Here is a 20,260-nt window from a genome sequence, read left to right as displayed (position 1 = left end):
GTGTGTGTCTAAGCGTGTCTGAGTGTGTGTGTGTGTGTTTAGAGGGGGATCAAGAGAGACCACTTAGGAGTTTCAAGTCTTTCTGGATTGTCTTTTCCTTCATGTTTAAAAAGAAGTTTATGAGGTATGCAGGCCATGTTTACAAACAGGATTTTCTCTTCCAATGTGGAATCTTGAATGTGTCAATGGCCTGCAATTGTGTCCTTAGCAGGCATCTCAAAATAATGATTACCAAACATTTCTCTCTACTCACTGCCCTGACACGAGTTCTGGGCATCACCCTTTCTCAAGGGAGAGGTGAAAAGAGGTTATGCAGAACAAGCAGTGATAACAGGATGACGTCACAGGTGTGCCTCAAAGAAGCCCCCAGTGAGTTCGGCTCATAACCACTCTACAGTGATTTACTCTACCCTGCCAACGCCAGCTGGAGAAGGGATGAAGAAAGCTGACACAGCCATAAGCCTTGGGCAGGCACTGTAAGATCTTTCTCCCTCTAGGCCCCTGCCAGCCCCTCCCCTCTTCAACCACTGATCCCTGCCTCAGAAGCCAAAGTGTGAACAGCACGTGTCTGGATTTCAGAAACCTGCCCAGCAGTTGGAAATTCCCTTCCGCATGTCAACTGTTGCATCTGCTGTTGGCACTTGGGGCAAGGGATCACAGGGGCATTTTCTGAAATAAGCTTCAAGATGGGAGTCCTGTATCTGAAGAGGGCCTAAAGAAGCCAGAAAACTGCAATTACAGTAAATAAAATTCTAAATATGTGACAATCTGACTTCTAAACTGAGACATACAAGCCAACAAAACAGCTCTAAGAACAGCAGAAGTCAAGAACAAAAGCACAGAGCACCCTGACTAATGGAAAAGATTTTATGGGCCAACAAGGGTTCACCAGATATGTAATGTAATGTGGCTGAAACTAGAGAGCACTCTTTTCCAGATCTCTAGCTCAGACCCTTTTGGTAATAAATGGTTTCTATCATTTCAGCTGCAAGCCTCTCTTTACCTTCCTTCCCCACCCAAGTAGTCTTCCCAGTAGTCTACACCTTGAACACCTCTTGGAAAAATTTTTAAATGTGAACCCAGTAACACCATCTGCCATAAAATTAGACTGTAGGAGCTGGAAAAAGAGCTACTCTTTGGAAAGCAGCCCACATGCCCTTGCCACCCTGAATACAGGTGCCCCCGTCACACTGCTCCAGGCAGAGCTAAACAAATGCTCAAGTCTGATGGTAAAAAGAAAAAAGGTGTCGCAGCATTTTCTCTAGTAACATGCCCGGCAGATTAGGTACCTTGATCTACTCTCCCAAGGAACCAACTAATTTTCCTGGAAAAGGTATTTTAAAAATCTTTTTAGAAAGCATACACGAGTTGGGAAATTAAAACGGAATCTTCTGGTCAGAGATTGTGTAAAGATGGGAAACTAGAGATAAAAGTGTGCATGCAATACAGGCAGACTTTACCCTAAGACCATTTGCCACCTGATGAACTTGAGCTTTGGTTTCCAAAGCTTCATGGGTACAGCTAGCCTAAGAGAGTGCCCAAAATCTCTGCCATTAAGCTGGGATCCTAGAGCACTACATCCAAGGTGTGAGAGTGAATCAGAAATAACCCTCGGCCCCATGGGGCGCCCGGGTGGCTCAGTCAGCTGGTCGTCCGACTTCAGCTCAAGTCATATGTGACCTCGCAGTCGTGAGCTCCAGCCCCGCGTCGGGCTCTGTGCCGACAGCTCAGAGCCTGGAGCCTGTTTCAGATTCTGTGTCTCCCTCTCTCTCTGCGCCTCCCCTGCTTGCACTCTCTGTGTGCCTCTCTCTCAAAAATAAATAAACATTAAAAAAAAAAAAAAGAACTAACCCATGGCCCCTTGATAAGACAGTTGGAAAACTGACTATGTTAAACCATAGGGCTGAATAGAAGAGGAAAAATATTACACTGAAAATATGGACCATGCCCTAGCCCTCACAGGAGTATGCAGCCTGAATTCACATAACCTGAGTGGTCTGTAAACCCTCAAGCAGGTATTTTAATTTAGAATGATTATTTTAGATTGCCCACAATAGGCTGTGGACAAAAGCAAACTCAAGTCCTTTTCCCAATTTTCATCCCAGATTTCCAAGCACTCCCAATAATGAATTCCAAAGAAAATAAGAAAAAAATTTTAATTGCACAGGAAACAAGGCACAGGAATGACAACCAGCAAAAATAAGAGCTTAGCAGAAAGTTATCTAAAAGGACCCCTTATTCATAGAGTTTTAAATAACCATGTTTAGTATATTTTAAAGAAATAAAAGACAAGCTCACAAATACGTCCAGGGAACAAGAAACTACAAAAAAAAAACAAAAACAAAAAAGAGTAGATTTGAACAAAATGTATCTGGAAATAAAAGCATATAACTGAAGTAAAAAAAAAACTCAGTAGGGCATATTTAGCAGATTAGATATAGCTAAGGAAAGATTCGTGAACTGAAAGACAGAGTTAAGGAAATGATCTGGAATGCAGAGCATAACACAAAAAGTCATAAAACTGAAAGAGGTTTAAGAGACACTAAAGACATAGAGTAAGGTCTAACCTCTGACTAACTAGAGTCACAGAAGGGGAAGAGAAAGCATGGGCTGATGTCATATTTTTAAAAAGCAGCTAAAAGGGGCGCCTGGGTGGCTCAGTCAGTTAAGCATCCGACTTCAGCTCAGGTCATGATCTCGCAGTTTGTGAGTTTGAGCCCCGCGTCGGGCTCTGTGCGGACAGCTCGGAGCCTGAAGCCTGCTTCGGATTCTGCATTTCCTCCTGTCTCTGCCCCTCCCATGTTCATGTTCTGTCTCTCTCTCTCTCTCTGTCTCTCAATAATAAATAAACATTTAAATAAAAAAAGCAGCTAAGAATTTTCCAAAACTGCCGAAATCAACTCACAGATATGTGAAGCCCAACAAATCTCTAGCAGGAAGAATAAAAAATAAATCCAAGCTTAGACAAATCATTAGAACTGCAAAACATCAAATAATTAAAACAATTTTTTTTAATTTTTAAAAGACCTGGAAAGCAACCAGAAAGAACAGATTATTTATTTTTTTTTTTTCAACGTTTATTTATTTTTGGGACAGAGACAGAGACAGAGCATGAACGGGGGAGGGCCAGAGAGAGAGGGAGACACAGAATGGGAAACAGGCTCCAGGCTCTGAGCCATCAGCCCAGAGCCCGACGCGGGGCTCGAACTCACGGACCGCGAGATCGTGACCTGGCTGAAGTCGGACGCTTAACCGACTGCGCCACCCAGGCGCCCCAAGAACAGATTATTTTTAAAACAGAAACAATTTGACTGATGGTTGGCTTTCAATCAGCAATGGTGAAAGCCCAGAGACAATAAATTATCTTAAATGGGGACTGAAGAACAATAGCTATTAACCTAGAACCCTATTACCAGTGAATATAGATCCTTCAGGAATAAGGAAAATAGGGTGGCTATTTTCCTGGGTGGCTCAGTCAGTTAAGCACCCAACCCTTGATTTCGGCTCAGATCATGGTCTCACCGTTCCTGAGTTCCAACCCCACGCTGGGCTCCACACTGTGTCAGTGTGGAGTCAGCTTAGAATTCTTTTTCCTGCTCTCTCTGCCCCTACCCCACCCATGCTCTCCATCTCTCTCAAAATAAATAAATAAACTTAAAAAAATTAAGTTAATAATTTATTTATTAAGAAAGGAATAAGGAAAATAAAGCCTTGTAGACAAACAAAAACCGAAAAAATCTGTCATCAAAAGAACTTCGCTAAATAAATTCTAAAGAATATACTTGAGGCAGAAAGAAAATGATCCCAGGTGGAGGTTATGAAATGCAAAAAAGAATGAAAAGAAAAATTTAATCATAGTAAATATGAGTGGATCTAAACAAGCATTTACCAACAACATAATAACAACAACAAACAGCAACAATTTGTCTTGTAGGGTTTGAAAGGAAAAAGACAATTCAAATACATGACAAAGCAGCTTATAAACTGGAGAGATACAGTATAGAATTTAAGTATTCCATGGCCCTTGTATTATTTCAGAAGAGAATGAAAATACTGAATAACCTGACTTTTGGCAAGGTAAGTGTATATGCTCTCATTCCTAGGGTTAATCACTAATAAAATAAAAAGAAACTAGTAGGGAAAGGAGAAGAAAGAGTGGGGAAAAAAATCCAAAAGAAAGTAAGAAAGAAGAAAAAAGGGAACAAAATGGGTATAAGAATGGGAAAGCATTAGGGGAAAATATCTGCAAAATATATATCTGATAAGGGGCTTATATTCAGATCACAGAGAGAAATGTTGAAACTTAATAATAAAGGCAAACAACTTGATTTTTCTTTTTTTTTTTTTTTTTAACGTTTATTTATTTTTGAGACAGAGAGAGACAGAGCATGAACGGGGAAGGGGCAGAGAGAGAGGGAGACACAGAATTGGAAACAGGCTCCAGGCTCTGAGCCATCAGCCCAGAGCCCGACGCGGGGCTCGAACTCACGGACCGCGAGATCGTGACCTGAGCTGAAGTCGGACGCTTAACCGACTGCGCCACCCAGGCGCCCCATCAACTTGATTTTTCAATGGGCAAACGATTTAAGTAGATACTTACCAAAGAAGATATACAAATAGTAAATAAGTACATGAAAACTCACTCATCATCCTCAGTCATCAGGGAAACACAAAACGAAATTAAAACCAAAATGAAATGGCACCACATACCCACCAGAACCACTAAGTAAAGACTGACAATACCCAATATTGGCAAGGATGCAAAGAAATTGGAGCTCCTACACCTTGCTGCAAGGAATGTAAAATGGCTCAACTACTTTGGAAAACAATTTAGCAGTTTCTTATGAAGTTAAACATATACTTTACTGTATGACCCAGAACATCTACTCCAGGGTATTTACCCAAGTGATGAAAATATACATTTACAAAAAGGCTTTCATACAAACATTCACGGCAGTTTTGTTCATAATAGCCCAACAGTAGAAACAACCCAAACATTTATCAACAGGTAACTAGATAAACAAAATGGTATTATACCCTCACAGTAGAATACTATTCAGTAATATAAGGGAATGCAGTACTGATACACAGAAACAACATGAATAAATCTCAGACACATGAAGCTGAGCAAAACACGAAAGAGTACACACTGATTCCATTTATATGAAACTCTAGAAAAGGCACATCCAGCGTATGGTGACAGAAAGCGGGTCGGTAGTCTGCCTGGGGCCAGGGGTAGGAACGGAGGTCAACTGGCATGAGCACAAAGAAAACTTTTCAGGATGATGGAATGTTCTGTGTTTTGATTGTGAACATTAGTTACCTAGTTATATAAATGGGTCAAACTCATTTAAATACATTCTTAACATGGGTTCATTTTATTGTGTATATACTTTACCTCAGTAAAAGCTTATTTTTAAAAAATAAGACCGTATAGGGGTGCCTGAGTGGCTCACTCAGTTGGGCGTCTGACTCTTGGTTTCAGCTCAGGTCATGATCTCACAGTTTGTGAGTTCAAGCCCCGTGTCCAGCTCTGCACTAACAGTGTGGAGCCTGCTTGGAATTCTCTCTCTCCCCTCACACTGTGCCCCTACCCCAGTCCCTCTCTCTCTTTCTCTCAAAATAAATAAACTTAAAAAAAGAAATAGACAGTATATATAAATCCAAATACTCTAATAATTACAATAACTGTCAACGGATTCAGTGTTCATAACAACCCCAAAGAGAAAACTCAAATGCCCTTAAACATAAGAATGGGTAAACTGTAATAAATGAATAAAATGTAGTATTGTAGCAATGAAAATGGATAAACTACAACCACACACATCAACATGGACAGAATTCACAAACATTACATGGAACAAAATAAGCCAGAGAAAAAAAGAATGTAAATAACATGATTAAGCATGATTCCATTTATATGCAAGCAAAACCAAACTATGTTTTGTTTAAGAGGACGTACTTATAACAACACTATAAAGAAAAGTAAGGGGATGAACTCCACAGGTCAGGTTGACGATTACCTGGAAGGGTGAGGGACAATTACCTGGAAGGGTGCACACAAAACACAACAGGGAATTTCTGAGGTGCTAACAAGATTTTATTTCTTAATCTAGGTAGGGGTTCCATGTGTATTCACTTTATCATCCTTTCAAATGCTTTATTCTCTCATCCTCTTTTCTGCATGAACAATATATCCATTTTTCCCTAGGCCAAAAATAAGAATCACAGTCTCTTCTTTTTTTTTTTTTTTTTTTCACAGTCTCTTCTAAGAATGGCATGTGAGGGGCTCCTCAGTCGGTTAAGTGTCTGACTTCTGCTCAGGTCATGATCTCAGGGTTACGTGAGTTCGAGCCCCACATAGGGCTCTGTGCTGACAGTTCAGAGCCTGGAGCCTGGAGCCTGCCTCAGATTCTGTGTCTCCCTCTTTTTCTCTGCCCCTCCTCCGCTCGTACTGTCTCTCTCTAAAATAAATAAACATTAAAAAACTTAAAAAAAAAAGAGAGAATGGCATGTTGAAAAGCCTCTTTTGAATTTATTTTACTTTTTTAAGTTTTATTTATTTATTTTGAGAGAGAGAGTGCAGGAGAGGCAGAGAGAAAGAGTGAGAGAGAGAATCCCAAGCAGGCTCCGCTTGTCAGTGCAGAGCCTGACATGGGGCTCAAAATCACAAACCGTGAGATCATGACCTGAGCTGAAACCAAGAGTTGGCCGCTAAACTGAGTGAGCCACCCAGGCGCCCTGAAAAGCCTCTATTTTAAAAGCAAGAGGGATATTAGAAAAGATTGTGACAGTAAGAAACAATGCTCCTAAAAAGTCCTTTAAAAGACAGAGATAGAAACACAGACACTACATTTCCCAAAACAAGAGAAAGACAGAAAATTACTTTTACCAATCGGTCATTAACAATGCTTTCCAGGGGCGTCTAGTGGCTCAGTGGGTTGACTGTGTGACTTCGGCTCAGGTCACGATCTTGTGGTTTGTGAGTTCGAGTCCCACATCGGGCTCTGTGCTGACAGCTCAGAGCCTGGAGCCTGCTTCAGACTCTGTGTCTCCCTCTCTCTCTGCCCCTCCCCTGCTCTCACTCTGTCTCTCTCTCAAAAAGAAATAAACGTTAAAGAAAATTTTTTTAATGCTTTCCATTGTGAGAGGGAGATTCCCTCTTATCCATGAGAGTAGTAAATATGGAACCTCAACAACAATCTTGATATCCCTAAACCATATCCTTCTGCCAGCTTACTATCCGTGGTCTCACTAGAGGCTCAAGTAGCCTAGGAGAATTCTGACCCCCCAACTCCTTCATCTCTACTTGCTCCTCTTCAGTCTCAAATCAGACTCCAGGATCACTTTTTGCATCAAAGAACAGCAGCTGCTCAGATTTTGGCGGGGTATCAGGGGATGCTTTCATTGTTTAACTGTCTCAATTAAGTCCAGGGAAGTTTTTCTGTCTTCTGATAGGGAAGGCTGGACACTTAAGACCTGGGTGTAATTTATGTAATTTACAGCCATGCAACCTTGATTAAGTTACTAAAACTTTCTGTTCCCTTTCAGGTCATCTATAAAGTAAGTTACAAAATATCTGTCCCACCTGTCTCAGACAGCTGATAGGAGAAATCAAATGAAAATACATACATAGTAACTATAAAATGTCATCAAGTATTAACGCGGTGTCGTTTTGTTGTTGCCGTTATTGGTCACTACCTCTGAAAGCCACAATTCTTCCTCAGACCATCATCTAGTTGATTAGGATACAAAGTACAACTTACTCCCTCTAACCGCATCCCCAGAACACACCTACTTCCCCTGTGTCTTCAACACATAGTACCTATCTGTCCCGAGTCCCCTGTAACCTACCCATTTAGAATTTTTCTCCCCAGGAAAAGCTTAAAGAGAACTCAGGAAAGGCAGCTGGGAGTCCTGCTGCCAACATTCCAGTCAGTAATGTCTTCCTTTCAGAACAAGTTCTTCATGGAGCAAAAGAAAATCAAATTGGGAAGCTGTAAAACGGCAGGAGAGATGAGCTATCTGGCCCATTTCAGCTCCCGGGTTATGATGGGATGTTACACGTCAGCACTCCAAACCAAAGAACCAAAGACACCAACCCACAGTGTCACACTGGGGCAAACACAGAAATCATTTCTTCAACTGACACATAAGAGGCTTACTTTTGTTGATATGACTGAATTTTCTCATTTCTTTAGCTTTTCATAACTGTTTCTCTTTCCCAGCCTAAAGTAACAGTCGTTCTAAAAACAAGGACCCTGGAAATCAGAGTCAAGAAAGATAGGGAGGTCCCTTGACATACTCACTTCTTTAACTTTTCCTCTTTTCCAGGGAATTCTAAGGGAAGAAGGCTGTGCTAAGCAACCTGTTGATAGTTATATCTCCCCCAGAGGGATAGAGGGCATAGCTGAAGGACGTGTCCTCCTCTGGCCTGCCTTCTAAAGCCTAGCCTCTTCTGACCTTCAAATCTATTTCTCACAAAAATTTGTTGGCTAAGCTGGCTCTCTCTTTGTTAATTTACTCTAAACTGAGCAGTTCGGAAAGTGAAGGTCAGGCAGTGCTGATTACCTGGAGAAATCTACCCATAGATCCTTTAGGAGAAAAAGCCCAAGGGCTTCTAGCACTAGAGATATAGAAGGAGAAATGAGAGGGACAGTTTGTACAGCTAAACTCAAGCCTAACCCCTTATGAAAGGTGGATTTCCTGTACAACTGTTCTGACAAGCAGAGGATTAGGCACTTCATACATTTTGCTTTGGTAAGAGACTCAGACAGAAGTGAACCGCCACAGAGGAGCAGACTGCTGTACTCAAGGGCTGTAAGGTGGATGTAGCTGGAAATCAAAGGAACTTTGGTTGTGAAGCAAACTTCTCAACTAGACTCAATCTGCATACACAACACCAGCCTGAAGGGGTGGGTCTCCACCTCAAGCATCCCAACACCTAGGTTAGCCACTATCGGTCCTAGCTGTGACTCTCCATCCCTTTGGAGACACACATGTGGCACTCCCCCTACCGCCTCCAATTTAGGATTCCTAACAAACCATAAGAGCAAGCATAAATGATAACGCCAGTCCAGCCCTACCTCAATCCCAGCCCCTACATGTTCGCTAAAAGCAGGGAGCACCGACGGCACACACAAGAAGTGTCTCTTGGGTGCCCTCTTGCTGCCACCAGAGCACCATTTCTGCAGGGCTGAAATGGAGGCCTAGTCTACGAACTGGCAGAGGAGGAAAAGGAGGAGGAAAAAGAGGGGGCCAGGGCACAGAAAAGGGAAGTTATTCCAGTGGTGGCCAATGAATAACATCCAATGATTTATAGGAAGTATAATCCAATAATACAGTAAAATAAAACAGTGTGTGCCTGAGATGGTTTTGATTCCAGGAATTGTAAAACATATTTTTTTTTAAAAAGAGAGAGACCAAGAGGGGGTGAAAAAAAAAAAAAAAGGAAGGGGGGGGGAGGCCAGATTGGACCAAATTGGGCACAGATGGGGGATGCAATGGGTTTCAGTGATGCCCTACCACAAACGTTGCTTCAATTATTCCTCTTCAAGAAACTCCAGTTTATTTCCTTAAATTACAAAATTTAAAAAAAATTAAAATTCTTGGAGTGTTTGTGGTTTAGATCAACAGTTCACCCTCCAGCATCACGTCAGTCAGTCAGATGGCCACTGAAGTGTTAAATGCTGAGGCACGTGGAGAAGCCCCATTTCTCCCTTCAGGCTCAAGAATGCTGTAGAGACATTACCAATTGTGACATCACTCTGGGAACCACCTATCTCACCACCACCCATCACTCGCCAAAGGACAATTTTGGACATGGGCCAAGTAAGGAACACACTGTTCAATGAGAGCTGGCTTGCCCAGAACTATGGCCGCCTTCATCCATGCATTCAACAAAGGCTTAGTGCCTAATAAATAGCAGGCACTTTGCTAAGAGCCCCCAAACATCCTTCAAATTCATCTGTCCCCAATCACTTCTGTGCAGGATTCTAGACTCTATAGTTCCACTGAGGCAGAATTTTTGCAAAGGGTCCATATGAGAGGAGGAGATAAAGGTCTCCCCCCACCAATGGCCCTCAACCCATGCATTTTTTTTTAAGATCTTATTTTTAAGTTATCTCTATACTCAACATGGGACTCGAACTCACAGCCCCAAGATCAAGAGCTGCGTGCTCCACCTACTGAGCCAGCCAGGCATCCCTCAACCCGCAAATTTGAAGATCAATGCTGAGATCGGAAAGTTTAGATGGATTTTAAATGATGTGGCAAAACTCAATTTATTTTCCCCTGTGCAAAGAGGGCAAATCTGACCTTCATCCTCCACCTTCCTGAGCGCCAGGGTAAACTATAACCTAGGAAAAGGGGAAAGATGCCTTTAACTCACCACTTGCTAAGTTTTTCTCCTCCATTTTAACTTGGGAGGCATCCAAAGCTTTTAAACAGTTTTGTGTCTCTCTTGACCACAAGGAAAGCACATTTAAAAAGTAATCACACTACAGAGTTAGTAACAGTATCATTTCTATCCCTCAACTATTGGTATTTTGAAGAGGAGAGCAATACAAGGGTGGCACTGAACACACATACACAGACACACAAAATGAATTAGAGGCATTAACAAAGAACATACTTTTTAGTAAGGACGTCCCTGTTGCTCTTCAAATCACACTCCTAAGGTACCACATCTACAAGGAAGGCCCAGGCACAGACTGAAAGGATCGCGACTGCCTTGGGGGCCACAGATCACCTCTGCTTCAGGCTGGAATGTTCCTTCTCCACAGAGTCCAGGAACTGACATACGCAAACACCCACCCAGAAGGACATGTCCAAGAAGGAATGGAAAGAAAAATGATGGCCCAGATGTTCTGTAACTTGCAGTGACTGCCAAATCACCAAGACCCCAAGCACCTGGGAGGGCCAGGCAGCATCAGGCCCTTGCTTCCCGGTCTCAGACAGTCAGGGTTCCGTGTCTGGGTGGCGATTCTGACAGCAAGCAGACTGGCCTGGAGAGAAGCCTTTAGAAGGGCACCAGCTGACAGGACTTGCGGGCTGAACACTCAGGGCTGATTTATCACTTCCTTACTCATAAAAATGTGATTCAAACTGCTGCTGATTAGTGAAGGATTTAAATCTTTACCCTGTCCCCAACCCCCTTCCCTCTCCACCCCCGGCACAGATGCTGCTACTCAGCCACAACACCCCCTCTTGCCACTGTCCGTGCAAGCACAGCACAGGGGCCCAGAGAAGATGACTCATGTGCTGGGAAATGGAAAAGTGCATCTTCCCACCAACCAGCCCCGCTGAGTGCTCTGCTCACCCCTCTCCCAATGGCAGCCCACACAGTGGGGTCTGGACGGCCGCCTCAACTGCACACCGGGTACTTGGCAGCACGTCCGCAGAGCTCTCTGTCCCAGCTGAGTGTTATATCCTGTGGCCCGGGCTGTTTTTCCCTGAAACGCTCTTGGAGCTTCTGACCACCTCAGCTCCTACTCCCCTTGGCCCCAGCTGCCTCATGGAGGTAAGCGTCAGGACGAGGCCAGAAACGAGAAGGGTCTCAAGTCAAGCACAGGCTTTGACATGTCCTTCTTGGCTAGCGGGTCCTCATTATGACTGACCATGGATGGAAGAGTCCTAAAAAAAAGAACCTTGGCCTGAAATGGGAGAACCACCTATTTTCTTCTTTCTCCGTTCTCACCATCTCACCTTCCTTTCACCCATATTTTCTTAACCTTTACGTAATAGCAGCTACAAGAAAAGGACTCACTCGTGGCCTATGAAAAGGCCAAGGCATTCCTTTTCATGGAGCAGAAGCTGCTGACAACAGATGCTTCACAGGCAACAGTTGCAGGTCCTTTACATTCACACCTCCTGAGACCACAGGTCACCTGAGGCCGGAACCACACCTTGGCAGAGGCTGCAGTTCTGTGACAGGCAACTCCCTGAACTCCGTGTTGCTGCTGGAGGGAAGCAGGAAAATAAACAGGAGGGCATCTCCCGAGTCTGGTGAGCCTCCCACTCGACAGAACCAGCAGAGCAACGGTGAGGGAATCAATCCCCCTCCCCTTTGGACTTGAAGCCTCACGATGACAGCACTTCACAAACTTTATTTCCTCCTTCCTGGAAACTCCCGCTGCCTCCTCAGGAGTGCGTGCTTCCTCAGAGGTGTTCTCAGAAATAACGAGCCAGCCTCAAAAAGGCACCCAAGCCTCTGCATCTCGACTTCTGCTGGGAATTCTAAATGCTGTAGCAGGCAGCACAAGATGAGAAAATCCTCTAAGATTCAGATATGACTGAAAACGCAGGCGGAGCAGCAGAGGACCTTGCAGAGTGTCCCAGGAAGAGCCAAGTGTCGGGGGCAAGTGTGGCATACACTCTCATCTGGGGAGAAATCCACTCCCACCCCCCAACACCAGCGAGCTGAAGCATAACCCCCAAACACAAATGGGAAGGGAAGTAAATCCACCTCAGAGGGAGAAAGCACTAAGAAGAGATATAACAAGAGAACTGGCAACACTCTGTCCAGAAAGGCCAGGTCTGTTTTACAACAGAGTCTGCACGGGACAAATCCCACTTCTTGGCATTTCCGATAACAAGCGCTGAGACCAAACCGTCTCTGTCAATGCTCCGAAACGGTTCTTTGGCAGCATGGACCGAATAAACACACAAAACAATGTCACCCTCGCGCTGCATAGCTCCGTCAAGTCAAACCACATCATCCTTACCTAAGTGGGGTGGAGGGGAGGGATCCTGGTAACATCCTTCAACAGTGACCTGGTCCTCAGAACATTTAAAACTCCTGCCAATCAGCCCCTCCCTCCCCAGTGTTAAAAACCCCAGTGTTCAGAAAAGCATTTCAGAATGCACACCAGTATGATAGCCAAACTCTGGGCCTGGTGATTTTTGTGCTTCCAGCTTGAGTCACCAAAGCTCATCAATTCACTGTTCGTACTCCCTGGCAGGCTCCCACAAGGGATAGCCCATAGGGAACTAGACTTTTCCATATCGAACAAACAGGGTACATGAGTCCAGAAACAGCTATTCCCAATCCCTGCCAAGCGTATGGTCTCTGCAATGAAACATTTCAGCAATGCCTCTCCCCTGGGAGAGGCTCTGGGTCTGCAGCCTCCAAGAGGCCTTGCTGCTGCCTTCAGCATGGCCAGATGTGCAACAGCATCTCTGGGTTTGCAAATTAAGCTCCATACCCATGATTCCCTCCTTTCATCCCACCCAAGCACTAGAGAGTCATACAGATTTCAGAGAGTAGATTGAAAATCGGAGAGACACTGATAGAGAAGTGTGTGTGTGTGTGTGTGTGTGTGTGTGTGTGTGTGTGTGTGTATCAGGTGAATGGAGTGATATGGTACCATAGGAAAGAAGCTAGATTAATCTTTACCTGTGTAGATAAAGAAACGAGACATTCCTTACCTTTCAACTGAGAGTTGTGCACAGCGAACATGTTGATGGTCATAAGCTGCAGCATGCGGGTACTTCCAATTGGAGAGGGGCTATGCTGCAGCAACACCTGGAACTCCTTGAGGACCTTCTCAGCCACCGCAGGGAATGTCTCCATCCTACAAACACAGCCAGCTCATTCAGGGAGGTATGTGCCCAACAGCAGTTGGCGTGTACGCGCACACACAAAATCGCCCCCCCCCCCCCCCCCCCGTCCCATCCCACGGTGTCTCTCTCAAAGCAGACAACTAATGCCTAGGACGTTTTCTTTCCCAAACCTTCCTGGTATCCTAAGGTGGCGACCACATTTAAGAGAAAGAATTGATCAGGGATGGAAACAACTCAACCTCTGGATAAGTTGCTCTGAGTTATTATGCTCTGGTATGCTATTTCCTAACCCCTGGCAGTAAGTGGATTCAAGCTGAAGTCAAAGTTTCTCTGTGAAACAATCGGTTTTTGTGAACAGTGAACGAATTTTCTTTAAGCTCTAAAACCTACATATTCCCCAAACTCTCTGGTATGAAAACTATTCTATAAAAAGAGGTTCATGAATCTAGCGAGTCCTCACTCGAGGCTTCGCTTCAGGAAACCAGACCGAGCTCTGCTGCTGTGTTTCAGGTGCTATCGCACTAACTGCTCCACCTAAGGATCCCAAACTTCCCCTTGAAGAATCCCTAGCCCAAGGGCCCTAATGATGTGTTTCAGTCTTTCCTGTGTTGCTGTCCTCCTCCCTCTCACAAGCCTCTGCTCATCAGGGTCTGTATGTTTTCAGGCCAGTGGAAATATAATGCCCTGGCCAACTGCCACTCCCAATACAGGAAGAGCCTGTAATGTAGGGAGGTAGAAATCCAGCCAGTGACCTAGGGCTCCTAAAGAGAGGTCATTCAAACCACTGCTTGCCAAATGTGGCCACTGGATCCCAAACAGTGGTGCATGCCTGGAGCTCCTTTGGCAACACGAACAAACCACAGCCCAAGTCCTCAGAAAATAAAAAGCAAATTCAGACTTGGTGCTAGAGAGAGAAACCAGGCACATGGGCCTTAGAGCCATGCCGAACAATTCGTGGTCAGCAAAGTATCTTTTATCCATCCTCAACCCCCCCCCCCAAACAAACAAACTCCTTGTGGTACACTGGGGTAGGGGGGTGGGGGTGAGGAATAGCTCCAGGCGGGATTAATAAATAGCTTCTGGAAAGCCACAGGGAAGGGAATCCTTCTCAAAAGATACAACAGTTTCAGGTCCTAGAGAAAGGTGCTCCTGGTTTCACCTGAACCTTGGCCCTTTCCCCACTGAATAGTAGCCTCCATGGGTTAGGAAAGAAGCTCCAGAGCTTTCTGGCATTTTAGCAATCTTCATTCCTTGCCCTTGGATGGCAACTCCTATTACTGACCTCCTGGTACCCAGGAGTCATGCCACAGCTATGGGTCAATTACAGTTTATACTTCAGTTCCCTTCTCTGCTGAGCTGTCCTCATTTTCATTGGCACAAAACATGCCATGTATTTGCTTTTTTCCCCAACGTGCCATTTCAGTGCCCCTCCTCCCCAAAAAACAAGAGGGGAAAAAAAAGAACCTTGTTTTTCCTTCCAGAAGTTTCAGAACCATTAAAACTCTTGGTAGGTTTGGAATGGCAGAGAGTGATATGTTTGGGGCTGGAATGGATCCATTTTTCCCCATGGGCTATAACAAAGGTTTCATTTTAAATCTTGACACTGTGCAGCACTCTTTCTGGTTGGAGGTGGGGAGGGGGCTAGCACTTCTCATTACGAGAATAGCAGTGTTCACTCTGCTTGAAAAGCAGCCACAATGGGCAAGTTTCAGAGCCATGTGTCTCCGTGTTGAAAAGCAGTAGAGAGCCAGCACGGAATGACATGACAGAAGTGTCACGTGGGACAGTCCTGCTTCGAAGCTGTGTCTGAGGAAGCCTCTTCCCTGGGGTGGAAATTGAAACAGATCCATTAACTCCCTAGGTCAGACTGGAATCTCAAACGAGCACCAGGTCAAATGTCCACATCTTTTTTTTTTTTTTAATTACAATAAAATCCTCCCTTTGTCTTTCAACTAGTTCAACATGATTAAAACAAAAGTAAACATCAAATACATAAGGATATAAATTAGAATACTTCAATTCTGAGCTATGAGAAGGAAGATGAATCCACTCAGACTACATCGGCTCAGGCAGTAACTGAGGGACGCACAGATAAAAGATCTTTCCTCTGGACTCAATCACAGGGTTTCTAGTTCCCAATTTTGTCACTAAATTGCTGATTTTGGCCTCAAACTACCTGTAAGCAGTTTTATGTTTCTCTTTGCTCCACCCATATCACAGAACAAAAGTTATATGAAAGTGGAGATAAATACAACATACAACTTATGTTTAAAGTTTTATAAAATTATAAACGCAGCAGCAACAGTAGCAGCAGAGGAGGAAGACAGAAAGCATAAGATGGTAATTTATAACAGCAAAAAATTGGAAACAGCCTAAAATGCCCAACAATAGCCGATTATTAAGATGGCACATCCATATAACTGAATTCTATTTTTTAAAAGTTGTATTACATTTTTAATCATGTGGGGGTAAGTTCAATATATATTAAATGAAAACAGTTTTAAAGTAGTTTAATATCCCTTGTTAAGCATATTTGTAAAAAAAAATAATAAATGTGGGGGGGATATGTATAGAAAAAAAGATAAAAATATATGCCAAGTGTTAAGGATGGAGAGTTATCTCTGGATAGTGAGAATATGGGCAATTTTTTATTTCTTCTCTTGTTGGGCTTTCTTAGTATTTTACACCGAGCACTATAGGCAGTAAATAGATTTTCCCTACAATGAATACGTCTGGCCTTTGTATATAAAACATTTATAATTTTAAAAATAAATCAAGACATAAACATTGCATTTTTCACAATTCAAAGACCAAAATAAATATATCAGGCTTTGAATTCCAAGAGACCTTGAAGTTGTGCAAACAGCGTGACTAGGCAAGTAAGTAAAAGTTAAAGTGGTAACTTTAACCAAGGCAATAATGGGAGGCAAAATCATTCTATTTGTCACAAATCAAAAGTCCACAGGCTGCCGGCTTCCCAACCTCTCTCAGGGGAGTCAAGACGCAGGTCTGATCAGCCTCTCACCAGGAAAGCAAGTGTCTGTGAGGAACCATATGGGATCCCTGACTCAATCCCTCTCCTGCGCCTGAGAGGATTCGGTCCCTATCCTTAAAAACTGCAGAAGATACAATAAATTTCAGGATGAGTGTTTACAGACTGCTTTCTGAAATGATCTCTAGAGACACCCTGTCTCATTTGAATGGCCGTTTCAAGAAAGTTGTCTTGCAGACAACACTGGGACCTAAATCGGGAGTGACTCAGACAGTGACTAACTGGGCAGGACCCAACCTCTCCAATGCTGAGGAACACAGAGGGGCTAGATGACACTCTCTGCAGAAAAGAATCAAGCTCCTTAACTTTTCTCAACTTCTTAATTTTTAAAAACTAAACAAGATAAGGAGCAATCCAGTAGCAAAACAACAACAAACAAAACTAAGCCATGTGACAGGGTAAAAACAAGAGGAAAAAAATTTCATAGTGCTGTAGAAATTAAGGACTGGAGTGGACCTTGGACATCATCTATTTAAACTACTGATAAGGAAACTGAAGTCCAAGGAGGCTTTGACTTGTTCCCTCTCGAGGTCTTGTATTTAGTCAGTGGTTAAAAAAAAAAAAAAAAAAAAAAAAAAAAACTCTTGTTGGCACCTGAGGCCATCTAATGCTCTTTTCCCCTGGACACTGAGGAAGGAGGGTCATGATGCACACAGTAGGCACTCAAGCAGATATGGATGCCATTTGGGACACCTGGCACAGAGAAGACACAAGCCCGGAGAGCAACATAACCCCGGGGCTTTTCTCAAAAGGCAGGCGGGACAGTGGATGTGTCTTCAGCTGCTCCCCATTACAATCTCCTCACTCTTAATTCGTTTTCAACGCCTCCCACATTTCACATCTTCTTGGTAATTAGGCACCAGTCCATGTTGTTGTGTGTGGTTTGGGCTCCCTGCTTTTCTAGTCTTACAGACTACTATACTTCTTTTCTCCCCCAATAGAAGTTACTTCTGTCTCTGCCTTCCAGAATAAATATGGGGCTCAATTCTTTTACCTCTAGGTCTGCACAAGAAGAATACTCATCAAGGGGGCTGGACTGCCTGTAATTTACATATATGTTCCTCATGCGAACACGACTGTAACTCATTTTTTATGAAGGTGAAACTAGACTGGACTTATCTTTTTGCCAACAGAATGTGTTACATGCAAAAATGGAAGAGGTCCTGAAAAATAATCTGGACCACAACAAACCACCTCTGACAAATGAGATAATCTATTCTTTTTCAAAGGCTTCCCGAGAAGAAAATTCCCAAACATCTTCTCTCTGTGAAATTGTCTTACACCTAAACCAAGTCTCTTCAGCTGTAACATAAGCCTATTTTCTCTTGCTGTCATCCCACAGGAATCAAAACTATCTGGTTATGACTCTTTTATATTTAAATACAGTTAGGGTACCCCACAGCTGTCTCTAGACCTTTTTTCTTTACCTTAATTTTTTTAAGATTTTATTTTTAAACAATCTCTCCTCCTACTATGGGGCTCGAACCCACAACCCTGAGATCAAGAGTCACATGCTCCACTGACTGAGCCAGCCAGGCACCCCTTACCTTAATTTTCTTAAGATTAATCTCTCCTCTCAGAAATTATTTTCTAGCTTTTAAATCATTATTGTGGTTCTTTCCCTGACATCCTCCAAAATATCTATGAGAATTTTTAAAGACAACAAAAGTAAAGTTCTACCTAATACTTAAACCTGACAAAAATATATCCTAAATATTTCTACGTTCTGGACCAAGATTTATAACTTCTTTAGCCAAAATCTCTAACAGAACAGTGGTTCCCAACCAGGAGCAATTTTTTTCCCCGGAGGGAACATGTGGCATTGTCTGGCGACATTTATAAGTATCATGACTGGTGAGAAGAGGAAGGGACACTATTGGCATGGAGCGGGTAGAAGTCTGGGATGCTGTTAAACCATCATAAGATGTGCATCGTAACGATGCACAGGACAGCCTCCAACAACAGAGAATTCTAAGGCTCAAAATATCAACGGTATGAAGGTTGAAAAATACTGACTTGGAACAACACGGTACATGAACATTTAAAGAAAAAACACAGGAAAATGAGAGAAGGAGAGAAATATGGAGTGGAAAGGTAGTAAGGGAAAGAAAGATTTTTAAAATGATAACTAAAAAAGATAACAAAGAGATAAGGAACCATAGTTCCGATTTTAGGTGCAGCATAACAGTATTTCCTGCTATGATGGGTTAATTTTATGAAACGATATTGGTATCATCTTGCTTACCTTGTAACTGTAGCTTTACATGACTCACTGGTGATTGGACTGGGTCTACTATTACCTCCTAGAACACTAGGAACCTTCTCTCTAGTCTTTCACAACCTATCCATTTCTTGTAAAGATTTACTCATTCATTCAGTAAATATGTGCTGTAGGTACCGTATCCCAGGCACTAGGGATACAACAGTGTTGAGTAAAAACTGCCAGAGTAGAGCTTACAAGGTGGGGGGGGAGGGGGAGTGGGGAGGAGCTACTGACACACCTGATTTCTTTTTCACGAGTGAATTACTTCACACTTAGTTCTCCTACTAGAGATGCATCTATTAGCACTGCTCTAGGTTTCCCAAGTGATTTCAAAATCAAGAGTACCCCCTGTGCTGGCCATCACTGTCACTCTTGCCCAGGTTGATGACAAATGAGTATGTAATAAGCACACTTTCTAGTTCACCATCCATGGAATAGTGTTTCTTAAAACGGGACAAAGCCTTTCAGCTTCTCCCACTAGGAAAATGTTCTAGAGCATCATAGATAAACTTAGAAGGTTATGGCAGAAAGTGAGAGGGAAATACTAACAACAACCTGGGGGATCCATAATCCAAAAGATACCACCTCAAAGGGTAGCTCCTAATAAAACCTCCAATTAAGAAAATACTAAAACGCAGTAGAAGACTGATCAGAGAGCACTGCCACTTATTCCTCTCCTCGACTATAAGGGCCCTCAGCACACCTCAATTCTGGTATGCAGGCATACATCAGACTTTAGAATCCCTAGTTTTATACAGCAAGGAAAAACTCTGATCCACCAAAGGAATACTCAAAACCTAATCTCTTTCCAGGGACTTAATGCGTGAAGTAACAGGGGTTTTGCACACACCACTTTCCCTGAGATTTATATGTAAAACCATGGCGGATGGGGAAACCATAGAAAAATCTCGGCATTTACAGGGATCAGCAATATGGGGCAGGAGCCTGAGCAGACAAGAAAGGGGTATGGTTCAGAAGGAAGAGAAAATGTTAGAGGAAAGCAAATGTTACCCTCCTCTTTAAGGGAAAATTAATGGACACTAGTCTCCCTAAGGAGGACCCCTGGGATTGAGTATGACTTCCTTAAGGAGATCACTAGGGGCTGGGCTGAAAGGCAAGGGAAAGAGAAACCAGAGGGACTAGCAGTGGGGGATGGGTGTTTAAAGGGGGCTTTAGTAAAGGTAGAGAAAGAAGAGACAGACGGATGCAGAATAATATTTCCCAAACTTCATGAGCAGAGTGAGTGAAGGGAAGAGAAGGTGGAGCCCTCTAAGAATTCACACCCTGTGCCCTCAGTTACAAACACAGTCTAGTTGCTAACAATATTAAATTCCAAAATGACTTGTAATGTAGGAAAATAAAATAAACATCCTGCACACTTA

The 20,260-nt window shown here is 43.2% G+C and overlaps 1 protein-coding gene across 3 annotated transcripts in view; it reads right to left on the bottom strand.

The window, feature by feature from the left end:
* The window catches only part of SMG6 (SMG6 nonsense mediated mRNA decay factor), a 229,102-nt gene that overhangs the window by 159,546 nt on the left and 49,296 nt on the right, over positions 1 to 20,260 (bottom strand). For all 3 annotated transcript variants that reach the window (XM_047080613.1, XM_047080612.1, XM_047080615.1), the window contains one exon: positions 13,429 to 13,574. In XM_047080613.1, the coding sequence (XP_046936569.1) occupies positions 13,429 to 13,574 (146 nt within the window). The remainder of the gene's footprint in view (positions 1 to 13,428; positions 13,575 to 20,260) is intronic.

Source organism: Lynx rufus, unplaced genomic scaffold (assembly GCF_022079265.1).
Source record: "Lynx rufus isolate CCGP_SWC_20201006 ecotype Redwood Valley unplaced genomic scaffold, mLynRuf1.p SCAF_18, whole genome shotgun sequence".
Taxonomy (NCBI): Eukaryota; Metazoa; Chordata; class Mammalia; order Carnivora; family Felidae; genus Lynx; species Lynx rufus.
Note: the sequence above shows the minus strand (reverse complement) of the source record. Positions and strands in the feature narration are given on the sequence as shown.